General features: G+C 41.2%; 1 protein-coding gene across 4 annotated transcripts in view; it reads right to left on the bottom strand.

Annotated features, from left to right (window-relative positions):
- Positions 1 to 1,345: 1,345 nt before the first annotated feature.
- The window catches only part of rbfox2 (RNA binding fox-1 homolog 2), a 41,041-nt gene continuing 20,166 nt past the window's right edge, over positions 1,346 to 22,220 (bottom strand). For 2 of the 4 annotated variants that reach the window (XM_030434609.1, XM_030434628.1), the window contains 11 exons: positions 18,374 to 18,580; positions 16,426 to 16,593; positions 15,937 to 15,990; positions 15,702 to 15,794; positions 11,605 to 11,692; positions 10,253 to 10,309; positions 9,990 to 10,134; positions 9,371 to 9,416; positions 6,281 to 6,369; positions 4,843 to 4,915; positions 1,346 to 4,458 (listed from right to left, as the gene is read on the bottom strand). In XM_030434609.1, the coding sequence (XP_030290469.1) occupies positions 4,414 to 4,458; positions 4,843 to 4,915; positions 6,281 to 6,369; positions 9,371 to 9,416; positions 9,990 to 10,134; positions 10,253 to 10,309; positions 11,605 to 11,692; positions 15,702 to 15,794; positions 15,937 to 15,990; positions 16,426 to 16,593; positions 18,374 to 18,580 (1,065 nt within the window). In that variant the 3' untranslated portion in view covers positions 1,346 to 4,413. Of the gene's footprint in view, positions 4,459 to 4,842; positions 4,916 to 6,280; positions 6,370 to 8,907; positions 8,945 to 9,370; positions 9,417 to 9,989; positions 10,135 to 10,252; positions 10,310 to 11,604; positions 11,693 to 15,701; positions 15,795 to 15,936; positions 15,991 to 16,425; positions 16,594 to 18,373; positions 18,581 to 22,220 lie in introns of those variants that run through there. The other 2 variants (XM_030434617.1, XR_003986064.1) reach the window with 2 other exon arrangements.

The following is a 22,220-nucleotide window of genomic DNA, read 5'->3' on the forward strand; positions in this document are numbered from 1 at the left end:
GATTAAGTATCCAGTGGATAAGATTTTATTTAGGAGATCTATCGGCAGACATGGAATATAATATTCATGATCATTTTTAAATGGTGCATAGGCCGTAGGAGAAGGTGAGGTACTCAGGTTGTTCGCAGTAACCTCACCATGAGATGCCATCAAATCCTACACACTGGTCCTTTAAGACAGCTTGGCCAATAGTGACACTAGCAAATGTGAGCATGCCATAAATGGTGGAAACATTAACATCGTAAACATGAGGCTGCTAAGCACTGGGATGTTTGTGTTCTGAGCATGTTGTCATGCACAAAACACTGCTGTACCTATTATGCACTTCTCACTAGCACGACAGTAGACTCTTAGGCATGAAATAATGTCAAAGGCATTTTCCTTTACAGACCACTGTAACGTCTTCCAGGTCATTGTTATGAATGTCGAGCCTGCAACTGAACTGGTCTAGTTCATTCTCATCAGCTGCTGCTCTGCTGGCAGCTGTTTAAAAGCTCTGATAAACCTACGGTATGCGAACGCTACCACTTCAGAACCAAACAAAAGGTAGACAAAATTAGCAACTAGCTGGTGAAGATACAGTGGAGCAGATATAGAAGTTGATGGAGACAAACATATAGCTAAAAGTACAGTTTAACATTGGACTTATTCGCAGATGAGCCACACGACCCCAAATGAACGCTAATGTTGCTCCAGAATCGCTGGCAACTGTTGTTAGCTCGTTGCCACATCAACTTAGAAGATTCAGTGTATTAGTGCATTCCATTCACATAGGGACGTCACTTCATGTTTTGGAAACATCAAAGTTAAACCCCCAACCTCAAAATCCAAGACCCCTTGCTCAACAGCTGTGAAAGACTTCCGTCTTATGTGTGTCTCAGTCACTCTTACAAGCAGTGCAGTCCAACTTCTACCTGTGGACACGTACTTCAGTGTTTGTTCGTGCGCAATACTGCATCATGCAATCTGATCAACTGGCATTGCTAACAATTGGCTAACAGTGGTTAACCTGACCAGGACACATTATGCAGCGCAAATGCATCAGAGAGGTCATTCCATCATAAATGGAACCCACCATTATTCAGTTACCCTTCATTAGCTAAAGATATGTGCAGGTTTAAGGCCTACTGACTAGGCAATCAATACTAAAATTTTTAAAATCAGCTGTACTCCCTGCTGGAAAAACCAGCATAGAACAGCAACAAAAGCAGCACCAAAAAACACAACATATGCTGGTCTTGCTGGTGACAGCAAGACCAGCATATGTTGTGTTGTGTTGAGCAAAAATAGCACTCATTCATTTTACTGAATAAATAGAATACAAAAAGAAAAACAAGCCGAGAGCTTTGATCACAACAAAACATTTTTATATAAAACATTTTATATGGACATTCAATAACAAAAAACATAATGGCAGTCAAGGGGGATAGACATGACAGAGGGAGAGGACCGGTCAGTGAGAAAACCATAGCAACTATGAAGAACGGCCACATAGTTAACTATATTACAGTGGCAAGAAAACCGTGACAGGAAAATGAAGCTGCCCTGTGTTCCGTTGTGCGGCAGCCATTTTGTTTGTCAGCAGGCCTTTTTGTCAAACAGCACTGTGCTCTTTGTTGTGTGAGCTAGCGTCAAACTGCTAGCTGCCTGTCATTCTACAGAGTTTAGTGGTAAAGAAGAACGCAACTGGGCTCGGCTGCTTAGGAGTCAAATATGAAAGACACAAGATTCATGCAAAACTTTTTTTTTTTTTACTTGACAAGTATCGCTCATGCTGGTTTGTCCATGCCGTCAGTGGCTTTGTTAAGTCCATCTTTGTGTATTTTATGTAGTACTTCTCAAGTTGGGAACCAGAACGTGCTGGGGACTGTTTGTTAGCATCTTTGGCTAGGTTTCTTTTTTTCTTTTTTTTCCCCCCCTGCATTTTTTTGTCCAGAGCACATTCTATAATAACTTGGAGATATTTAAAAAAGAAATGTTAAATGTCATGAGAAAAATCCAACAGCAGCACATTTAATAGAGAAAAAGAAACTTTGACCTGCATGTTTTTCCAAGTGTGAGAATTGAAAAACACAATGGTAGCTTTAAAATTAGTTAACAGTCGAAATTAAAGAAAAAAACCAAACAAAAAAAACATAACGGCTCCATTTAACACAAAATTTAGATCATATCCCACAATGACATTTTGTTTTTCACCATGTTGGAATATTAGCCTGCTAATATATGAGAGATAGGCTAACACTTTCAGACATTTACCGGCAATCTTCAAAACAAACCTGGAGCGACCACAAGGGCCGAGCTGACAGATTTAACCACTGAAATGTAGGGAGTCTGTTTACAAACAAAAAAGTCATTAAATACAGGGAAAACTCAAGAAGAAAGAAACACAGTTGGTTTTGACCAAAAGTGCTACACTCCTATGTTCATTCAATCCAAAATGTCTGCAGTCACCTGCAAAATATGGACACAAAAAGGGAAAAACAATCCAGCCGTTCCTGTATAATTTGAAATATAATCATGCAGACAGATCCTATGATCAACCCACAACAAAACAAAAACAAACAAATAAAAAGGTAGCGTGAACTGACTGAATGTTTCACCGTGAGGACAAAAAACGTTGTAGTGTTACATGCATACCTTAAGTATGTCAGCACTGAGGTACACTCTCAGCTCCAAATGTTTACTCCAAATGAAATAAAAATAATAATAAAACAAAACTGAAATTGAACTTGCACCTTCATGAAAAAGGATCGACAGTTACGGATATATAAAAAAAAAAGAGAGAGACAAATGGAAGATGAAAAAGAAGTAAATAAAGACAGCAATAGGATTATCAAGGATTATGATCATAACAATAACAAAGATAATATATTTATACATACGGCAGAAAAATGTGCTTTCTACAAATCTTTGGAACAAAAACAAAAGCCAAAAAAAGCCACGTTTTGGAAATATAGAATACAACGGTATAGAAATATGCACAATAGTAAGGTGTTTTGCATTTAAATATTTTTCTATTCACTCACAGACAGAATCTCTCTCTTGCTCAGTAATTGCTGCTGGCAGCATCTTGAACACAATAACCAACTAAAGTATGTTTCAGGAAGACTCATTCAATGTTGGACTTTGCTCTATAAAAGATGGAGCGCGAGGGGAAAAATCCAAATAATAAATCTCTACATTAAAGGATCAACGAGTACTTGAACCCCGGGGTCGTGGGTGGATGACCGAGTTTGGATCTAGAGCTAAAAATTAAATCAAGAAGAAAAAGAAGTGTAGTGTTGAACTTTTTCGTAGTGTTCAGTGGTAGTGAAGCTGATGTGAAACTCCTGCTGTAATTGTGTCACATAGTCAAAAGGTGGAATATCTGTCGTACAGATGCTCACTTTACTGATTTCTAACCCCGAGGTTCACAGTTGTCCTATGACAGCAGTGGCTGCTGAGTCAAAGAAAATAATGGTTTGATAAGAATGAGAATAATTACAATGATAATAATAATAATAATAATAATAATAATAATTTGGTAACTTTTTTCTCTAAACTAATTTCTTTGCATATCATAACAATTTTAAGTTTAAAGGTTCACCATTTCCACATACTAAGAAAACTTGAGGTAAGGAACAGCTCTAATAAAACTTCCCTCCTTCAGCTTTCGGACGTGATTTCTGTAGCGTTATAAACCGTCACATTGTCTCTCCAAGCTGCCGTGTTCAGCCTCCCTCTACCAGAACACAGCAAGAATGGACATCCTCTCTCATTACTATCCGCCCACTTTAAAGGAAGAATTACAAAAAAATCCATCAGTGGGTTTTTTTTTTCTTTTCTTTTTTTTTTTTTCAAATCATATTAGTGACTCGTCATTCTGGTTCAAAATGTTTTTGCAGGCGCTCTTTCGACGCGCCTTCCTGCTCCGATGCTTTGTGGACACTTTGATTTGCTCGCTTCCCCTCTCTGTTTCCTTAAATGTCGAGCCTGTGCCGGAAACACAGCACTCCTCTCTGTCTCATACATGGTTGACAGCTATTTAAAATGTCACTGATCCACACACAGCCTTTGGAAGAACATCTGGCCTCCATCCCGAGTCTTGTGCTGCTGAGTGCCGGGGGAATAAGAAGAAGGGGACTATGATACAGCCGTGCAATAGGGAAGGTGGCCATTTTGAGTCTTTACTTTTTTTTCTTCTTTTTTTTTGTAATGTAAAGGCCATCCGTCAGTCTTTAATACAGCATTCCTCTATTCTGTAGTAGCATATATAAGAAAACGTGGGACTGCTCAGGGGTGGGATCTGGAAATATCTTTGTTGTGGTCGACTCCACACTTTAAAACTGGGTGCAGTCCACCTCCACGACAACAGAGGGAGCTCGTTCAGAGTAATTCAATGGAAGAGTGGAGCTCCTGAGAAAAGGAGGGTCTTTAGTAAGGGGCAAATCTACTGTAGCCTCCCCTGTACAGTGTGGCCTGCGGAAAACAACAAAAGACAAACATTTAGGCTCTTATTATTCTGAACTTATCATTCTGGCGATATTCTATGTTTTCCTTATGGTCAATCTACTGTGGAGGAATTTATTTAAACAAACATTAATTGAGACTTCCAACTAGTTCTTGACACAAAGATCCTCCTTAAAACCAGCTCACATCAGGTGAAACTGTGTTTACATGCGATAAATTCCCATATATTTGTGACCTGTTCCTCAAAATTAAGGTCTTCAACAGGAACTAATGATGTTGTAGTATTGCGAATTGAACTAACACATTGTTTTAATCTCTCCATGGGAAAATATAGAATACTTCACTTTTTCTTTCCCTTGAATGCTTAATAGTATGGGAGCTATAGGGACTTACCATGGCTCCAACACCGTAGGCAGCCGGGGCAAGCGCAGCATGGTAGGGATCTGCTGTGTAAACTCGTCCGTAGCTATCAGAAAATAAACAAATCCAACATGAGTCATCAGATATCACATGTCCTGGAAGAAATTAAGTGACGTTTGGCTCAGAGTTACAATGTGACTCATATACTGTGAGCGCAGAAAGGAAAGGGCGTTTTGAAAATTAACTTCCTGTTTGATTTGTGTAGAAATGAAATAGTAAAATACTTTAAGTCTTCTCCTGGTCTCATGATCCAGAAAAGGTTATTCACACAAGGTGACATATTGTTCTGTGGACCAATGTTATACCGCAAATTGTGTACTTAGTCATTTTAGTTATTTGGCATTTGAACCTGAATGTCTCATGTCTAGAACCACTCAATGTGTGTGTGTAGAACACTGGCTAACACACAAGATGTTGTCTTTTTTCAAAGTACATACATTTTATTGATCTAAAATTCTCAAATTGAAGTTTGCTGCTGTCATAACTCATTAAGAACACTTTCACTAATGTTTGGTTGGAGATGTAATTTACCTGTCGGGCCACAGAATGGGACACAGCTGAAACGTGAAATAGATTGGACCACTTTGTTTAATAACTATATCATTCACTGTTTCCATTTCACTATTCACTTTTCTACTCAATACAAAACCAACCACCAGCCGTTTACCAGGAATTAACGGTGGTCATTAGTGCGACATCACAGTGATTCTGTCCGTTTATCCGTTTTTCCACCTGAAGCACCCAGAACCTTTAGTCATAGGAACAAATTTACAAGGGAATAAAAGCCTACTTCAGCCTGTTGTCTGCGTTTAAACCGTGGTCTAAAGACCCACAAGGATTAGGCTTATCAAACTGCTGACATATAAAAAAGCGACAGCCGTTTTAATATGTTGTTTTTGTGCTTGACTGTACAACAACGGTACATCTGTCAAATCGTCTGTAACTCCATATAGGTGTTAAGCACAATTAACAACAAACAAACGGATTGACAGCTGCAGATTTAAAAAAAAGGGAGGCTGAAATAAAAATGCACCATAACACGCTTTATGTTAAATGATCAAAGCCCCGTCCCTTAAGTTTTGGGAAGTACTACCCCCAGAGACGGAACTTCGCAGGGGTTAAAATAATGTACCCTGAACTTAATTCAGATCTTGGTGCCGACAGTGAAAATACATCGAAGGGTCCTAGTCCCTGGGGAAAGTTCCTGCAGTGGAAACATGGCCTATGCCCTATATCCATGTGCTTGTTTTTGACCTCTCCTTGATACTTGTACACTTGTGTTGATCTTAAATGTGCTTTTAAAACAAAGTGACTTGACTCGACTGCTTTGTGACAGCAGGACAGTGCTGCGAGCAAACAGCCATCATCCCGAGACACGTCAGCACCGAGCTTTGCTGGACAGCCCACTCACCTGTCACTGTAAGCTGCCGCTGCAGCCGCCGCCGCTGCAGGAGTCGCTACCGCAGTCGGCTGGGCATAACGATACGCCGCATAGCCTCCCTGTGATGAGGCGATGGAGAAGGGCAAGAGAGAGGCGAGTGTGTGATAGAGGAGAGAGATGCAATGGAGGGAGAGGTGGGACAAAACAGAAACAAGTAAATTGTTAGAATGGTTTGCTGTATTTCCTCTACATACTAAAGGACTAGCAGTGAATCTAAAGGGTTACATTGTGAGAAAAACTGCTGAGAAGAGAGCGAAAGATTAACAAGCAGACAGTCAGCAAAACTGGCTAATCTGGTGCAGTACAGCATTCACAAGGATGTAGCTCAGGCTCTGTGTGGGTCTCTCCCTCCATGACTGATGTGGAAAAAACATCTTGAGCTGTACATGATGTGCTTTACTCTTTGTAGCCTTCCCCTATGCAGCAATTACGTGCATTATGTTTCCCACCGTGACTTGGACATGGAGGGAGAGAGAGTTCATACCCATAACTGTGCCCCACCCCGGTTCCCCCGACCAAAAACACACAGTTAAAGAAAGGGGAAGGGGTGGCAAGATGATTGTGTCATTATTCATGTTTGGGATGGACAGCAATGAACAGACAAAAAATAAAAACTACAGGTGTAAGAAGACAGTCAGCCAGTCGGCCAGTCGGATTAAAAAAAGGGCGCGCGCGCACACACATACACACACACACACACCGCTCACAAGGCCAGCGACCAATCACTGACGGACACAGCATGCTTTCCCAAAACTCAGAACGTACAGTGTATTAGGCCAAACATCCCTATAAATAGAAAAAAAAAAACCACACACCGCTGCATTCTACCCTAAAGGATCAGTCAAGACCAAGTCCCCGCATTCAGGACCACACAGTTGCTGCTATGGGAGGAAGGCTGAACTGGGAGAGGAGGGGAGGAGGAGGAGGGGGGAGGAGGAAAGATGACATGTACAGAGGGATGAAGAAAGAAAAGGCAGTGGGTGTAGAAAATAAGAAAGGAGGAGGACGAGTGAGAGAGAAAGGAAAAGAGTAGAAAGAGAAGAAGGGGACAGGTTTCAGTTATCGACTGAGAAAGTACAGAATGAACAGAGGGAGGAGGAATGAAAGAAGGAGGTTTACAGAGAGAGAAGAAAGAGGGGAGAAGGAGATAAGGGAATGGGGACTGGGGGAGGAGTCAGCCTTGTAAGTATGTCTGCATGCCGACATTGATTCAGTTAGCATGCCACAGGTGAAACAGATAGGGAGATTCCTGGAAGGGGTCTGAATTATCTGCTGATATAAGCTGTCCTACATCCCTCCCTACGATCATTATTCATGTCCTGTTTGCATTTCAAGCATGGCAACACAGCTTGCTGACACACTACATTTTACTGGTGTGCATGTTTGTCTATGATAAAAAACGCTTTTGGATAAGTTCATAGAATGAGTGTCCTGGCTTGAAAACTGATCCTTTTTTTCCTCAGTTTTATGCACGTAAGCAATAAAAATGTCAAATAATATAAAACATGGTGGTGTTTGTTTTGTTTTTGCCTTCAGAATACAATAAAAAAGATTGAATTCAAAAATAAGGTTTAGTCTGTCAAAGGTCCCATATTATGCTCATTTTCAAGTTCAGATTTGTTTATTTTGGTTGTCTATGAGAATTACATGCTTTTATGTTTAAAAAAACAACAAACATTTTCTCATACTGCCCATAGCTGCAGCACCTGTAACTGCCTGTAATTCTAATGGTGCAGTTTTATGTTGTGGGAATATCCAAAGAAAGTAAAATTCAGGTTGATGGAAACATGCATGTGTGTGAAATATATCTCAAGGTTTACATTATCATTTTCCTTTGCTCCTTCTTGTCACTCAAATATCCAAACAGCTGTCAATGTGAAGTTGCAATTAAATGCAAAACATTGTCCGTGTTGCCCCCACATTCTGACCCGACACACACAAAACACACTGAAGTGAGAAGAACGACATCCAAACTCGGGAAGTGGGACCATCTGAGCAGTACATGAATGCAGCACTGGGTCCTTCTCTAGGATTCTCTAATACTACTGGTGTGCAGTCACCACCCACCAACGGTTTTCAAAAGGGTCATTTAAAGGCACACTTTTTGAATACTGGTTGTCTCCACAGACTGAACATTTTGATACTTTCAGAGTGTTTATACCACCTAGACCTGACTAATAATCAAAAAAGATGATATGGGACCTTTAACGCTTGACCGAATTAAGACAAAACGCCATTTGAGGAAAAATAACAAGTTGTCTTGTCATGGAAATGTATTACAAATGCAAATTTTGGTTAAAGAATGTGTCCACTGTTCAAGCACTGGCCTTCACCTAATCTATCCTAAAATGTACGTCCATCTCTCCCTGTCTGTATTTTATTTATGGCAGCTTTCTGTAAAATATCCAAATTCAAATATCAACTTAATTCTTTTCTTCCCCCTTCCGCAACTCCACCCATGTCAGGATCCAGTGAGTTAGTAGAAGAAGACAGAGAAGGCATTTCAATCTCAGATGGTCAATAATGTCTAGCAGCACGCAGTCATTGGAGACGAGGAGGATGCACACTGGCTCTCACACAGAGTGTGTAAACCCTACCTGGGGCAATCTGCCACTAATGTCCTGAAACACTAGTCTACAGAGAGAACAGAAACAGCTATTGTCAACCTGGTCACACACACACGCACACCATTACACACACAGACACACTCTCAAAATCACATTGCTACAAACTAACTCACAAATGCACAGAGACAAACCCTAGAGGAGTCTACTAATGAATGAAGACTTTGATGAGAAGTGTGTGTGTGCCGGGGCTGCTGAGTGATATTTTTATATCTGTGTGGAACATTTCATGAGATAGAACATTGTGTGGAAAAAGCTTTATCTGTACTTAAAGTCAGGAGAACTTACAATGTGTCTGGGATAAATAAAAAAAACACCCAAAAGTACACGTCTCTACGGGTTTGGTCTTTGCCATTTCACACTTGAAAACCCACAGGCAAGAGGGGGAAAACGTAGGTGAGGAGTGAGGCAGTAGTGGAGACAGAGTTATACTTACATAGAGATCAGCTGCACCGTAAAAGCCATCCTGATAGGCCATCACACTGAGAGAGAGAGACGAGAAGGGGAAGGAAAAGAAAAAGAAGAGAGAGGACAGGGGAGCGATGGCGGAAAAGTCAACAAAAGAAATGGTGTGATGCGCCACCATGTGGGCATTGCAGGGAACAACAAATGAGGGTGACGATTGAGGGAGGGAGAGGTGAGAAAAACAGTGCCAAACAGATTGTGAAAGAGAGAAGAGAAAGAAGGGTGAGATTATTACACACCGTGCAACATGCAAGACAAAATACCACCTCTTTGTATACAAATGCATCAACTTCAGAGTGATACTACTGTTACTTTAATCCACTGAGACAAACTATTCAAAAAAATAAATACTACTTTATTTGATCCTGATGCAATATCATTTAACCACTTTGAGGTACAAGGAAATGGTATTTCAGCTCAGCAAACTATCAACAGCTCCATGAAAATATATCAAAACACACAACATGCACAATTATGAGGTACTAGTTTTAACTCAGTGAAGACATGCGTTTAAAACAACTTTACGTCTAGTTTTATTTGTCAATAGCAGTTTACTGGTTATCAGTTCTCATTAGTGTTTGTGTGTTTACCCCGGGTAAGTCGGGATGGCAGGTTGTGGCACAGCTGCCCTGACTGCGCTGTAGACAGGCCGGGCACGACCCCGGAGATGAGCGCCTCGAAAGGTCGCGGCGGTGGAGGCAGCTGCTGCTGCTGCTTGGTACGGAAACCCCGGTACTGACAGAGAGAAAGGAGAAGAACGACAGCGTCTTTATTCCTCCAGGATTACAACAGCATTCATGAGTCTTGTCTCCATCCATCTCGTGAGGTATAAAGTTAATCCTTGTTGTCATACCTGTGTAGAGTTCGGGACTGTACATGGCGCCAACCATGGGACTCAACTTCCATCCAGCTGTAGTCAACAAAAATAAAAGTACATTGGAGGCAGAATTTGACAGGAAAGTCAAAAAGCATTTGTTCACAGTGATCTGTGAGTTCATTGTGAAGAAAGGACGTGTAGTCCCAGACTGACTGTCTACACAGGTTACGTCTGAGTGTTCACTACTCGGTACGTGGAGGCGATCTGGCCCAAAAAAATGATCTCACAATCTGACAATAAGAGATCAATAATCTAAACTTTTTTCTTTTTGTTAATTTTGAAAGATTTAGAATTGTAATTGGCTTAGAAATTTCTCTCCATGCATCACTTAAACACATCATGGCATTAAAGACAGCTCTTTTCTGGCAAACTCCTTATCTGCCATGTTGCTGTCTGTATCCCAAGTTGCATTTGTTACAGTACCAGTTTGTATCACCCGAGAAATAGCGAGATGAAGTAAATGGTTCAATCTAATTGGCTACATTACCGTGATCACATAACACAGACGGGCAAGCACAATCTAAAATCATCAGATCACCCGCTTCTACTGCCAGGACAGGATGATTCAATGTTATGATAACACAGACTTTAAGTGGAGTCACATCATCATGATTACAAATAAAGTATAATGTTGTTGTTGTTTGGCATGGGACAATATGAACATTTGACAATTATCCTGTCCCACATAATTACAATTCCCAATATGATCCCGACAGTCTACAAAATATTCTTTCACATCTTACGATGACACTTAAACATTCTAGAATAATTAATTATAAGGTCCTCCTGCAAGAGTGAAGGATTAATGAATGGTGGTTACCTCTTCTTCCTGTCATTCTTTATTCTGCAAGCCATAGTATTTACACAGTGTGCAAGCCCTGCCTTCAGCCACGGTGACAGGCTCAGGCAACTTGGAATGAATCAGGAAACCAATACAGGACTGTACGTCAGCGAGTTGGAGAGCTTTTGCAAGTCATCCATGTGAGGATATTCATTTAAGAATTCATCACAATCAGCTTATTGTAATTGTCTTTTATTGCCATCTGGGATGTAATCTTCTATGTTCCATTCCTAGCAGTTGTTTCACAAAGTTCTATAGTCCAACAATAATGATCCCAAGAAAACAGGAATCTAAAACTTGAGCTTTTCTTCCATTTTGTCAGATATTATGCATTTCAGTGGAACAGGTATAAAGGGAATGTAGCAAATCTAACACGAAGTTCCAGGATGGTACAAAACTAGAAAGCAAAAACTTCTATCTATTTGGTGATATTTATTTAAGTCACATTACCCTGCCTTGGCTGCTTATTCAGTTTAAAGTGTATTACCGTATGGCAGCGTAGCGAGACCCTCTCCGTTAGAGTAAGGGGTGGTCATCTTCTTGTTGGTCATCACTCTGGCTGTGGCATTATTGACCTGGACACCAGAAAAAGTGGTCAGGGGCCGAGTCAACCCAGTTCAACATGTAATAAAGCAGTGAGGTATTATCAAAATGATGCAGAATCAATCACATTACAGTCTGTGTCTTAGCTTTCTTTAAACTGAATATATTCTGTGAGAGATTCATGGTCAGAGGTTTCACATTTAGCTTTAAGTGTAAACAGATGGTTTTTTTTTTTAAACTTATGACAGAGGTTAATTCTGTTGATGAGCAGCGATGGTATTTGATGCATGCGCTTCTTTTGAAGGAGAAAGACATTTAAAAACAAGGATCCTGGTGAGTAGTCAGGCAGTTTTGCACACAAACAATGCAACCATTGGCACACAGAACAAAGAAAACAACGAAATATCTCAGAACAAAAGCATTCAAAAAGAAAATCCAAGACCATTATATTGCTACCTTTGAAAAAAAGGAGGGAAAAAGAAGGTGAATTAAGCGGCAGAGTCATCAGTTGAACACAATGCAAAAAACATCAATCGAAAGAGTTCATACACAAATTACACGCAGCCAATCAAGAGCGCATCACATCACCAGTTGAGCAAAAACTAGCCAATCAGCAAGCATCAGATGCAGCAAGAAGACCAATCAAAAAAGGTTGGCAGCCCTCCCAATCAAATACACATCATACAGAAAAAGGAGGACAGGGAGGGAGAGAGAATGACAGCGAAGAGACAGAAATATAGAGGGATGCAGGAGGAGGAGCCAGTCCACATGGAAAAAAGACACAGAAAAAACACATACATGAGGTGGAGAGGAGAGAGGCAGAGAGAGTGAACAATCCATCCAAATGTGCAATTCCTCTAATGAACAAACAGAAACAACAAGATGCAATACATTCACTCACACACACACACACGCACACACACACGCACACACAACACATCTGACCATTTGCCTACATTGGATCTAACTGTACATGAGCAACAATGGAGAAATGATGAATGGAGCAAGAACGAGTATACACAGAGAGAGAGAAGTCGAGATATAAAGACAGAGGAGGATGGGGGATGCAAATATCATTCCTCAAAAAAAAAAAAAGAAGAAAAAAAAAAAGAAGAAATTAAATCAAACCATGGTTGTGAAACACTGCCAGGCATTCCAGATCAGTGTCGCACACCAGAGAGACCTCGGAAAGCACACAACCACCAACACACACCATCCAGAACCAAACTGATCAAAAAGTAAAACAAGGACACCTCGTTACAGAAATCAAAACAAAGAAAAGCTGCCGTTACTTCATCAGTGACAAGGTTTTGTACTTGGGTTTGCTGGTGTGTCTGAATTGTTTCATGACAGCTTTTTTTGTTTTCTCAAATGCTAAAATTACGTATGAAGAGTAGATTTGCTGCTAGGTAAAAAATAAGCTTGCATCCTCTTTGGGGGCGCACACTACTCATCCACATACACATATCTTTCATTTGGATGTTAAGTCTGAGCAGCCATACCTCTACAACTATCTGCAGACTACAGAGTGGTACAGAAAGTGATAATCAAGTACTTCAGTACACCATGAGAAACAGACAACTATTATTCCCTCCTCCAGTAAAGCTGACATAGCACTCATGCTTGAGCATGCTGTCCCACTAAGGTGCAAAAATGCAGCTATTGGCTGACACATGACACAGAGAGATGACATAGTACTATATGACGTCATACAGATGACGAGAAAGAGAGTAAACCATGCAGGATACAGCTCTGGAATTAAATGCTGAATGCAGTTAGAGAGGTGATTGGAATGAATGCATAAGAAGTGGTAGTCATAGTTGTTGCACTTGCAGATAGATGCAGTACATTCAGTTATACAAGTGGCCTCTATAATGCCATGCGGTCAAGGGCTAATCTCGTAATCATTTCATTCACCACCTCCCCAATCAATCAAAGGATTAGCCAATCGGGTTCTGTCAATCAGTCAATCAATCAATCAAGCTCCCTTCAGTAAAGGAGTCCTTCATTTGGATGTTGGGTGCATTTTATCTTTTTCTTATAATTTACTGACGGATGGGGTGGGGGGAGGGGTCATTCAAAGATGATGCCATGTGTACACAACTTACCGTTGCCAGGGAAACGGCGTGAGGACACGCGAGCAGTTACCGTGGAGACTGACAACAACAACAACATACAAAAATCATCAGGGAAATAGAGAAAATATATGTAAGAAAGAAATGATGAACCAAAAGAAAAACATAAACAAAAAAACGAGGTAATGAGAAGCAACCCCCACCCTGTGGTAGAGAGGAAGTGATGTCACAGGTCACGTGTCACCTACAAGTATCAGCCATTGGACAACAAGCTAGCCTCTACTGGTTTAAACCCACTACGAACACAGATCATAAATAAAGGAAACAGAAAATGTCAAAAGTTAACATCAGATTTTGGGGGGGAACTACCCTTTAATTACAGCCCAGATTATATTCTGAGAAAATAATCACTCAAAATCAAACTTAATCTATCCTACCTGACTACATCACAGGACAGGAAAATGGACAGAGATATGGGGGAAGGGACGGACAGCAGAAATGCAGGTGCATATGGGGACACACAACTGGGAGAAAGAGACAAGGACAGACAGACTGGCTTGGTGAAAAAGAGTGGAGAGAGATGAAGGAGAACCAATAAAAAAAGAAGGAAAGGAGAGGGAACGACAGCTATCTATTGCATTCTCGTCACATGTTCGTCCTCTCTCCACCCTCCATATTTCTGATTCTGCACACCCACCCACACACACACACACACACACACACACACACACAAGCAGAGAGAGAGACAGAGAAGAAGAGTGCAGGACATTCGAAACCATGCAGGAGCTTTAGTAGCAAGTAAAACAAATAAAATAAAATAGATAAAGCGTGATTTTAAAATCAAGAGCCAGAGCAAATGTCGAAAGCATGGTGTATTTGATCTCCCAAGGCCATTTGCAACTGAAATCCGAGCTCATGCTGAAAAATCAAATTAAAAAAAGATGTCACAACAAAATGCACTTCCATGAGATCTGGCGTTTCCTTTTTCAGGAGTGGTGGATGCAAGTGTGTGCGTAAACAAAACATTTTTTTTTCTCCCCCATCCATCTTGCACGTCTGAAATTAAACAGCTTTTTTTTTTTTGTTTTTGAAGCATCAGAAATGACACCACACTTCTCACGGCAATCTTATTCCCCCAAACACTGCCCCCTGAAAAATGCCCCCGTCATGCATCAATGTCTGAACACATCAAACGGAAAAAAAAGAAAAACTGTTAAAAACCCAGAGGCACCCCACGTAATATTAAACGGAAAGAGTGGAAAGACTTCTGAGACGATTTCTGACCTCATGATCTGTCCATGCAACATACAATAGCCTCTTACAGACACCAGCAAGCACTTTTTTTTTTTCAGAGGAAAAATAACTGAGAGGCTGTTAACCGCCCTTCTAGTCATAAACACAACCATAAACCAAACATGGCCACTCATCATGAACATGGAAGAAGTGATGTTGGTGATGAAAAAGGTGCAGGAAAACAAAAAAGAAAATTTTAAAAGAGATCCTACATGCTGTGACAGAAGCGGATATCGTCAGCAACCCTGTCGCAGTGACGTCTCTCCAGCCATGCCTGTTGTGTAGCCACTCCACCCAGCATGCTTTGCAAATCACACAGCTAATTATTTTTTTTTTAGATCAAGGTGCAATGGACAGCCCACAACATCAACGACAGAACAGCAACGACAGCATAAAACATCGACAGAAAGTGCCGTCGTAAGAGACGTTCTGTGTGCACGGCACCACTGCACCATGCTATAGTGAAGCCAGAGGGGTTAGAGTTGAACACATACAGCCATCCGGAAACCTCTGGGGCAGAAACGACCAGAACATACTCATTCTCATAGTCGGACATGGAGGGGAAACAGAGGAGAAAATGATCACTGTTTCTAAAAAAAGAAAAAAAAAGAAGAAGAAGAAAAAAAAAAGGAGGGGAGGAAGGGGAGAGAGAGGGGCGAGGTTGGTGAGTTACCTCGATTTTACGTCCTTCCACCAGTGTACCGTGAAGCTTCTCTCGGGCCCTCTCTGCGTCTGCGCTCGACTCGAACGTTACAAAACCGAAGCCCTGCAAGCAGAGGAGAGGGGAGAATGGGAGAAGAAAGGGAGGGGGGGAGCGAGAGGAGGTTGAAAATAGCAGTTAAGCTTTTGCTTGGCTCGGATTTGGTAACACATTTTTAGAACATTTCATGCAATCTCCAACTTCCTACCTTGGATCCCCTCTCGTTGAAAATGATCTCGACGTCGAGGATTTTGCCAAATTGCTGAAAAGGAAAGAGGAGGAAGAATATGAAGAGGCTGAACAGGCATATAAGTCATGTGCTGCATCTTGCCACGGGGTGTCAGCACTGTTCAACCATGATGAGCTGGCACTGAGCCAGCCCTGCTAGTCTTTCCTTCCACCAGATCTTCCTCTGCTCTTTTCCCTGCACCACATTTTACATTCCTCTGACAAAATAAGAGGAGCCAGGTTTCTTCACCTGACTTTAAATAACGTTTTTACCAGATGGAATAGCAAGGTTTTGTTGTCAAGTGGGACAAGAACTGATTCCCTTTATCTGAAACTGATACCACAGAACGTTTTTTTCCTTCACAATCCCATTCTATGATGTATAATAAATGATCAAAATGGCCACTTTCTCTGCCTTATTGTCATCTAACGATGCAAAGTGAAACAGGAAATATTCTGCTCTACATACCCCAAACATCTGCCGCAGGTCTGGGTCTCGGAAGCGGAAGGGGATGTTGGACACGTGGAGTCGTTTGGGGGTCCCCTTGTCGTCTGTATCGACCCCAACCGTCCCTCCACCACCTCCTCCTCCCGAGCCAACCCCTGACTGACCGTCAATCTGGGAGGACCCATCTGTCTGCGGGGATGGAAAAAAAAGGAAGAAAGGAAGAGATGTATAAGATGAGATGCTAGAAATTTTTCCAAATTGTCATTGTTTACAGTGTGATAGCTTTGGGTCTACAACGACCATTTCTTTATTTAACCAGTTTTAGATTCATCAAGTCGTGTTTTTATATTGAAAATGGCAGGAAACTGTGCAAGATGCTGACAGATCTTTCCACAATCTGATGACAGCTTGAAATCCAAAAATATTTGATTGAAAATTGAATAAAAAAAGAAAACAAATCAAATCAAGAAGCAGAAACACGAGAATAATCGTTATTTCCGCTTGAAAAAAAGGATTAACAAACTTTCTCTGTTATGTACCCTCCTCCCAGTGATTTAAACAGGTGGAGAACATAACAGAAACACCTAGCAGTATACAGTGTTCTCAAGTCTTTCCATGGTCAAGCATTTTAAGCTTTCTAGCACCTTGCAGCTGTGGTACATTACACATTTATACATAATACACAAATACATTAAATGACATGTGGCTCTAAACAATCAAATCTATGTTACTTGATTCTACAAAGGGATGAAGTATTACCACAAAAAAGCTTAATTTTGTAAAATCTAGCTGAGCAATTATAAAGCTGTTTATTTACTAAAACATAAGCACTTTCAAGGATTTTCAGCACCCCTTATAACATAGGACAATACAACAGCCGCTAAATTACCTCTCTAATACTCTAAAAATGAATGTATGTATGTATGTGTATATAATATATATATATATATATATATATATATATATATATATATATATATATATATATATATATATATATATATATATATATATATATATATATATATATATATATATATATATATATATAATATAATATTATATTATATTATATTATATATATATATATATATATATATATATATATATATATATATATATATATATATATTAATTATCATATTATCATGCTAATGCTTTATCTCAGTGTGAAGTCTAAATAGAGCAATCATCCTTTAGCAGTGTGGAGCAGAAAGATGCAATTAAGAGGCGTAGGTTTAGAAATATAAAATAGAGATAATAATGCACGCCGGCGTGACGGTGACGAGCGTCCGTCCCCCAGCTGACGGCGATGAGCGTCCGTCCGTCCCCCGGCTGACAGAGTTGATAACCGTCTGTCCGTGCACCCCCCCTAACCCGGACTGATGTTGACGAGCCTTCGCGCCCCCCCCCCCGGACAGATGGTTCGCCGCAACACTAAAAATTTCTGGGGAGCACCCTGTAGTAGTAATAGTAGTTTCCAGCAAAGATCTGTGTTATAGTGTTTGGGGCACATTTACATTTTATATCCCCTGTTCTGTCCCTCTTCACTCTGCTGGAGCTGCTCGAAGTGAGTGTCAAACTGCCGGTTCGAACGCCTCTAAGCTACAGTCTCGGGTTCAGGTGCATTTTTTGAATTTGTGACGGGGGCATGTTGAAGCAAGTTGCTCCTTTAGAATTGATGAATAGTTACAGCTTCATGTTACCCTGAGGGGGAATCTTAATAAGTTCTGCAAAGACAGGTTTACAGAAAAAGGACGATCAGTTGTGTCATTTTGATGGTTAGTAAGCAGGTTCTGGGTAGCAGCATCAGTATTATGAGAAGACAAGTCAGATCGGTGCATCCCAACGACTTACTATATTTACTTTTCAATCTATAACACATATTCCTCTGCACTCTCGCTCTCGGCACCCTCTCAAGGCAAAGACCTGATGTGGGCAGCACACAGAGGAAGAGGCTGGCACTCACTTGAGCACTGAGGCTGTTGGCAGCGTTGGCGGCGCTGTTCGCTGCTCCGCCGGCTTCCACGGGGCCCTGGACGGCCCCCGCTGCATACAGGCTACCCCCGTAATCCAGGGTCAGGCCGTTTTGGGGGGGCGGCGGTGGAGGTGGAGGGAACGCGGAGAAAGGTGGTGGTACGAGTCCCTCCTGACCGCCAGCACTATCCTGAGAGCCCTATTGGAAGAGAAAGAGAGAGAGACGGGAGTGAGGAGGGGAGCTAGAGCTAAAGTAGCCGGCTGGCCAACATCCACAGTATCTTTTACCGAGAGCATCACCCCGAACACACAGAGAACTCTTTCCCATGCTCCTCGGTCTGAACGTCATACAGGTGTGGATATTATATTTCCATTTCCACATGCATGTGTGTGTGTAAACGTGTCCATGCATCTACACCCCCAAACTCATTAAATATTCACTGCAGCCACATCTATTATTGAGGGTCAGATGCCTCCACGCTCAGAGTGTTGTACAATGGTGAGTGTCTAACGCCTGCACACACACTCACAAACGCCTCTGCACACGCATCACCTTTGACACGCAAACACCCACACACCTACACGCTCACATAAAGACCAACTGTTAGGAAGGAGGCCTGCCCAAGTCTTTCTGTGCACGTTATTAGCCCCCCAAAATCACCAAACGTTACCGCCATTAGAGTGCGTAGGAGGACAATACAGGCACCCACAAACACATGGTGGAACGCAAACACAACACTTGCAGTAACACACACAAGCACACACACACACAACACACACACACACACACACACACACACACACACACACACACACACACACACACACACACACACACACACACACACACACACACACACACACACACACACACACACACACACACACACACACACACACACACACACACACACACACACACATTCCTTGTTGTTGGCAGCAGGGCATGGATACCCTAAATGGTAATAGTTGGAGGGCGGCAGGAGACAGCAGGGACGGGAGAGAAAAGGGGGGGATGGACGATAAAAGGTGATGACTGATAGAAGAGGCATGGCTGGCTGCGGCAGATACACTGACCATCACTGTCTTCAGATCTTTTTATATCTCCCTAATAGCTGCGCAGGATGCTAAAATCAATTCAAGACTGCAACACACTGAGAAAATATTTTGGTTCAGTTCACTGACAACATTGTTAGATAATTACAACAAGAGTCTAAGTCAGCCTTTTTCAAAGAGTGCTCCACGAACCACGAGCAGATTTGGGAAAATATCATGTTTTAGATTAAGTGTTTCTCAAACTGTCTGAGACTCTGAGCGACGCTAAAGTCCCTGTAGTGAGTAGGCTAGATGTGCTGTTTTTAATATAAAATCAACTCGTATGTAGATTTAAACATTACCATTTGAACTGGCCATTTTGCTGTGTTGTCAGGCTTCAGCAAACATGGCTGACCATTTTGTGACCATTTCCGACACTGCCTGCATGACCTACGTACACTGGTATTACGATTCATGTCAAAAATGATTGGTGCAGTGGACCTCAGTGTCAGACTAACATCGACATTTGGAGCATTCACATTAAGATGGCAACGGAGACAAAGATGAGTGATGAGTGAGAAGGCTATGCTACTTTCTAAGGTCGACATCTAATTAGGCTGCAGTTTGTAATATACTGTTGAAAGAGGACGTTTGTTTTTTGGGGGTTGCTGTTAAGTAAGAAGGTCCATGAAGGTTTATTTATTGGTTAAATGGTCCTTGGTTTGAAATGGTTTGAGGAGCGCTGGTCTACATCAAGCTGGCAGCTCTGTGAGGTTAAAACATAGGCACAATGATACTTGGAGCTAAATGCTAACAACAGCATGCTACAATGCTCACGGTGACAATGCTAGCATATTGATGTTTAGCAGGTAAATTGTTCACCATGTTCACCATTGGTTTAATGTGTTACTATCCTAACATTTAATCAGCAAACCAGGCTAATGAGCACAGCACAAGAGCAGCTGAATGTTATTAGTTCTGCAGGTATTTGGCCATAAAACAAAGTATAAACAAATTAAAATTTTAGTGAGTGAGGAGACAGCCAAAGCTATTACAATTCAACCCACGAGGGACAAGAACGTCTGTGCCAAATATCACGGTGTGCTGCTAACATGGCTAATAAAAATACAACACACTGTGGGCTATAAGGCTTTTGTCAGGGATGAAATGATTTCCGTCCTTGACCCCGGTGTTAACTCAGTCCAATACCCATCATCAAGACAGACACAGGTAGTTGCTGGCTCACTTTGAGATGCGTAGGAAAATTGAAAATTGAAAAATAGAAAACTGAATAAATAATTGTCAGAAAGCAGCCGTGGTTAAAAAAAGAGTATCAAAGATGCTCAAACTCGAGATGCAAATAAAGGTTTATTACTGTAGCAGGTAGATTATAGAAACCAGAACATATGGCTCTCTAGTTATTCTCCTTGTTCGTCTTCCTGTTCACCTCCTACTTCTAATCACTATCATCATTAATGTTATTATCAGCAGCAATAGTAGCAGCACTAAAAGCAGGCAGTAAGAATAATTCATTAGTTAAAGTACACTCTGGCTTTTTTTCCACCACCAAAATGGATTTCGCCACTAAAGAGACTCCATGCATACAAGACATCTGCTTGGCTACTTTCGGTGTGTGTGTGTGTGTGTGTGTGTGTGTGTGTGTGTGTGTGTGTGTGTGTGTGTGTGTGCGTGTGCATGCGTGTGTGTGAGTGACAGGCTGCAGTGATGCCCATCTGAGTTGCACAATAGATCTCTGTCCCTTTGGGAGTGTTAAAAGTGTGTGGGAGGGTGTGTGTGTGTGTGTGTGTGTGTGTGTGTGTGTGTGTGTGTGTGTGTGTGTGTGTGTGTGTCTACGCATGCCATCTGTCTCCCAGCTTTTGACCTTTCTCAGCATCACACCTGTGACACGGTAGCCGGGCCCCTCCACTCAGTGACAAAACGGGGGATGCACACGGTCGACACGGATCACATCGATATTGTGACATGAGAGCAGCTACCGGCAGCGAGTCGACAGGAAGAGGGAAACTTTGTCTGAACACAAATATGTCAACAGTAAATACTGAGGAGTTTTTGTTTTATTACTTAGTATAACAAGCTTCAGTGTGTTTTAGCATCTTGTCATTGGGATGAGTACATGTGAAATAAATAAATAAAATACCTTGTGTTTCCATTAACTGATCTTGGCAGGATACTTAAAACTTGACTACCCTTATTAATAACATGTCCAAATTATTTTTCAAGGTTGCTAAACTATCGATCCGGTTATTAGGAATAACATTTTCAAGAAGATGGCCCCCCCTATGTGCCCTGTGCCAGTGAAGACTCAATGGATTCACATAATCAACAGGACTGATGGCATCAACATACCAAATAAAAGACTTTCATCAAATCCTTGATATGTGCATCAATCCTATCTCCCTTTAAATATTTATAAAGCCATTACTACAAAGTATACTAATTATGCAATTATAGAAAGGTCGATATAGGTATGTATATCAGATTCAGATCTTAATATTAATGACGGTAACTAGCAAATATGAATGAAATCAATATAATGTCTGTCGAGCCATCAGGAAACTGATGACAAGGCATCATTTAATCAACAGTTTGACTTGTGTTGTTCATTTTAAAAAGGTATAACAAAGACTGTCGACTCTTGTGGGATTTAAGAGGATCTATTTAGAGAAATTTAATATAATATTCATCATCTTTGTTACCTTCCACTGAGCCTTTTATATCCACAGAGGGAGCAGGTCTTTTTCCATGAGGAGTCCATCATGTCGCACTGCCATGTTTCTACAGTA

The sequence above is a fragment of the Sparus aurata genome, chromosome 1 (genome assembly GCF_900880675.1).
Source record: "Sparus aurata chromosome 1, fSpaAur1.1, whole genome shotgun sequence".
NCBI lineage: Eukaryota > Metazoa > Chordata > Actinopteri > Spariformes > Sparidae > Sparus > Sparus aurata.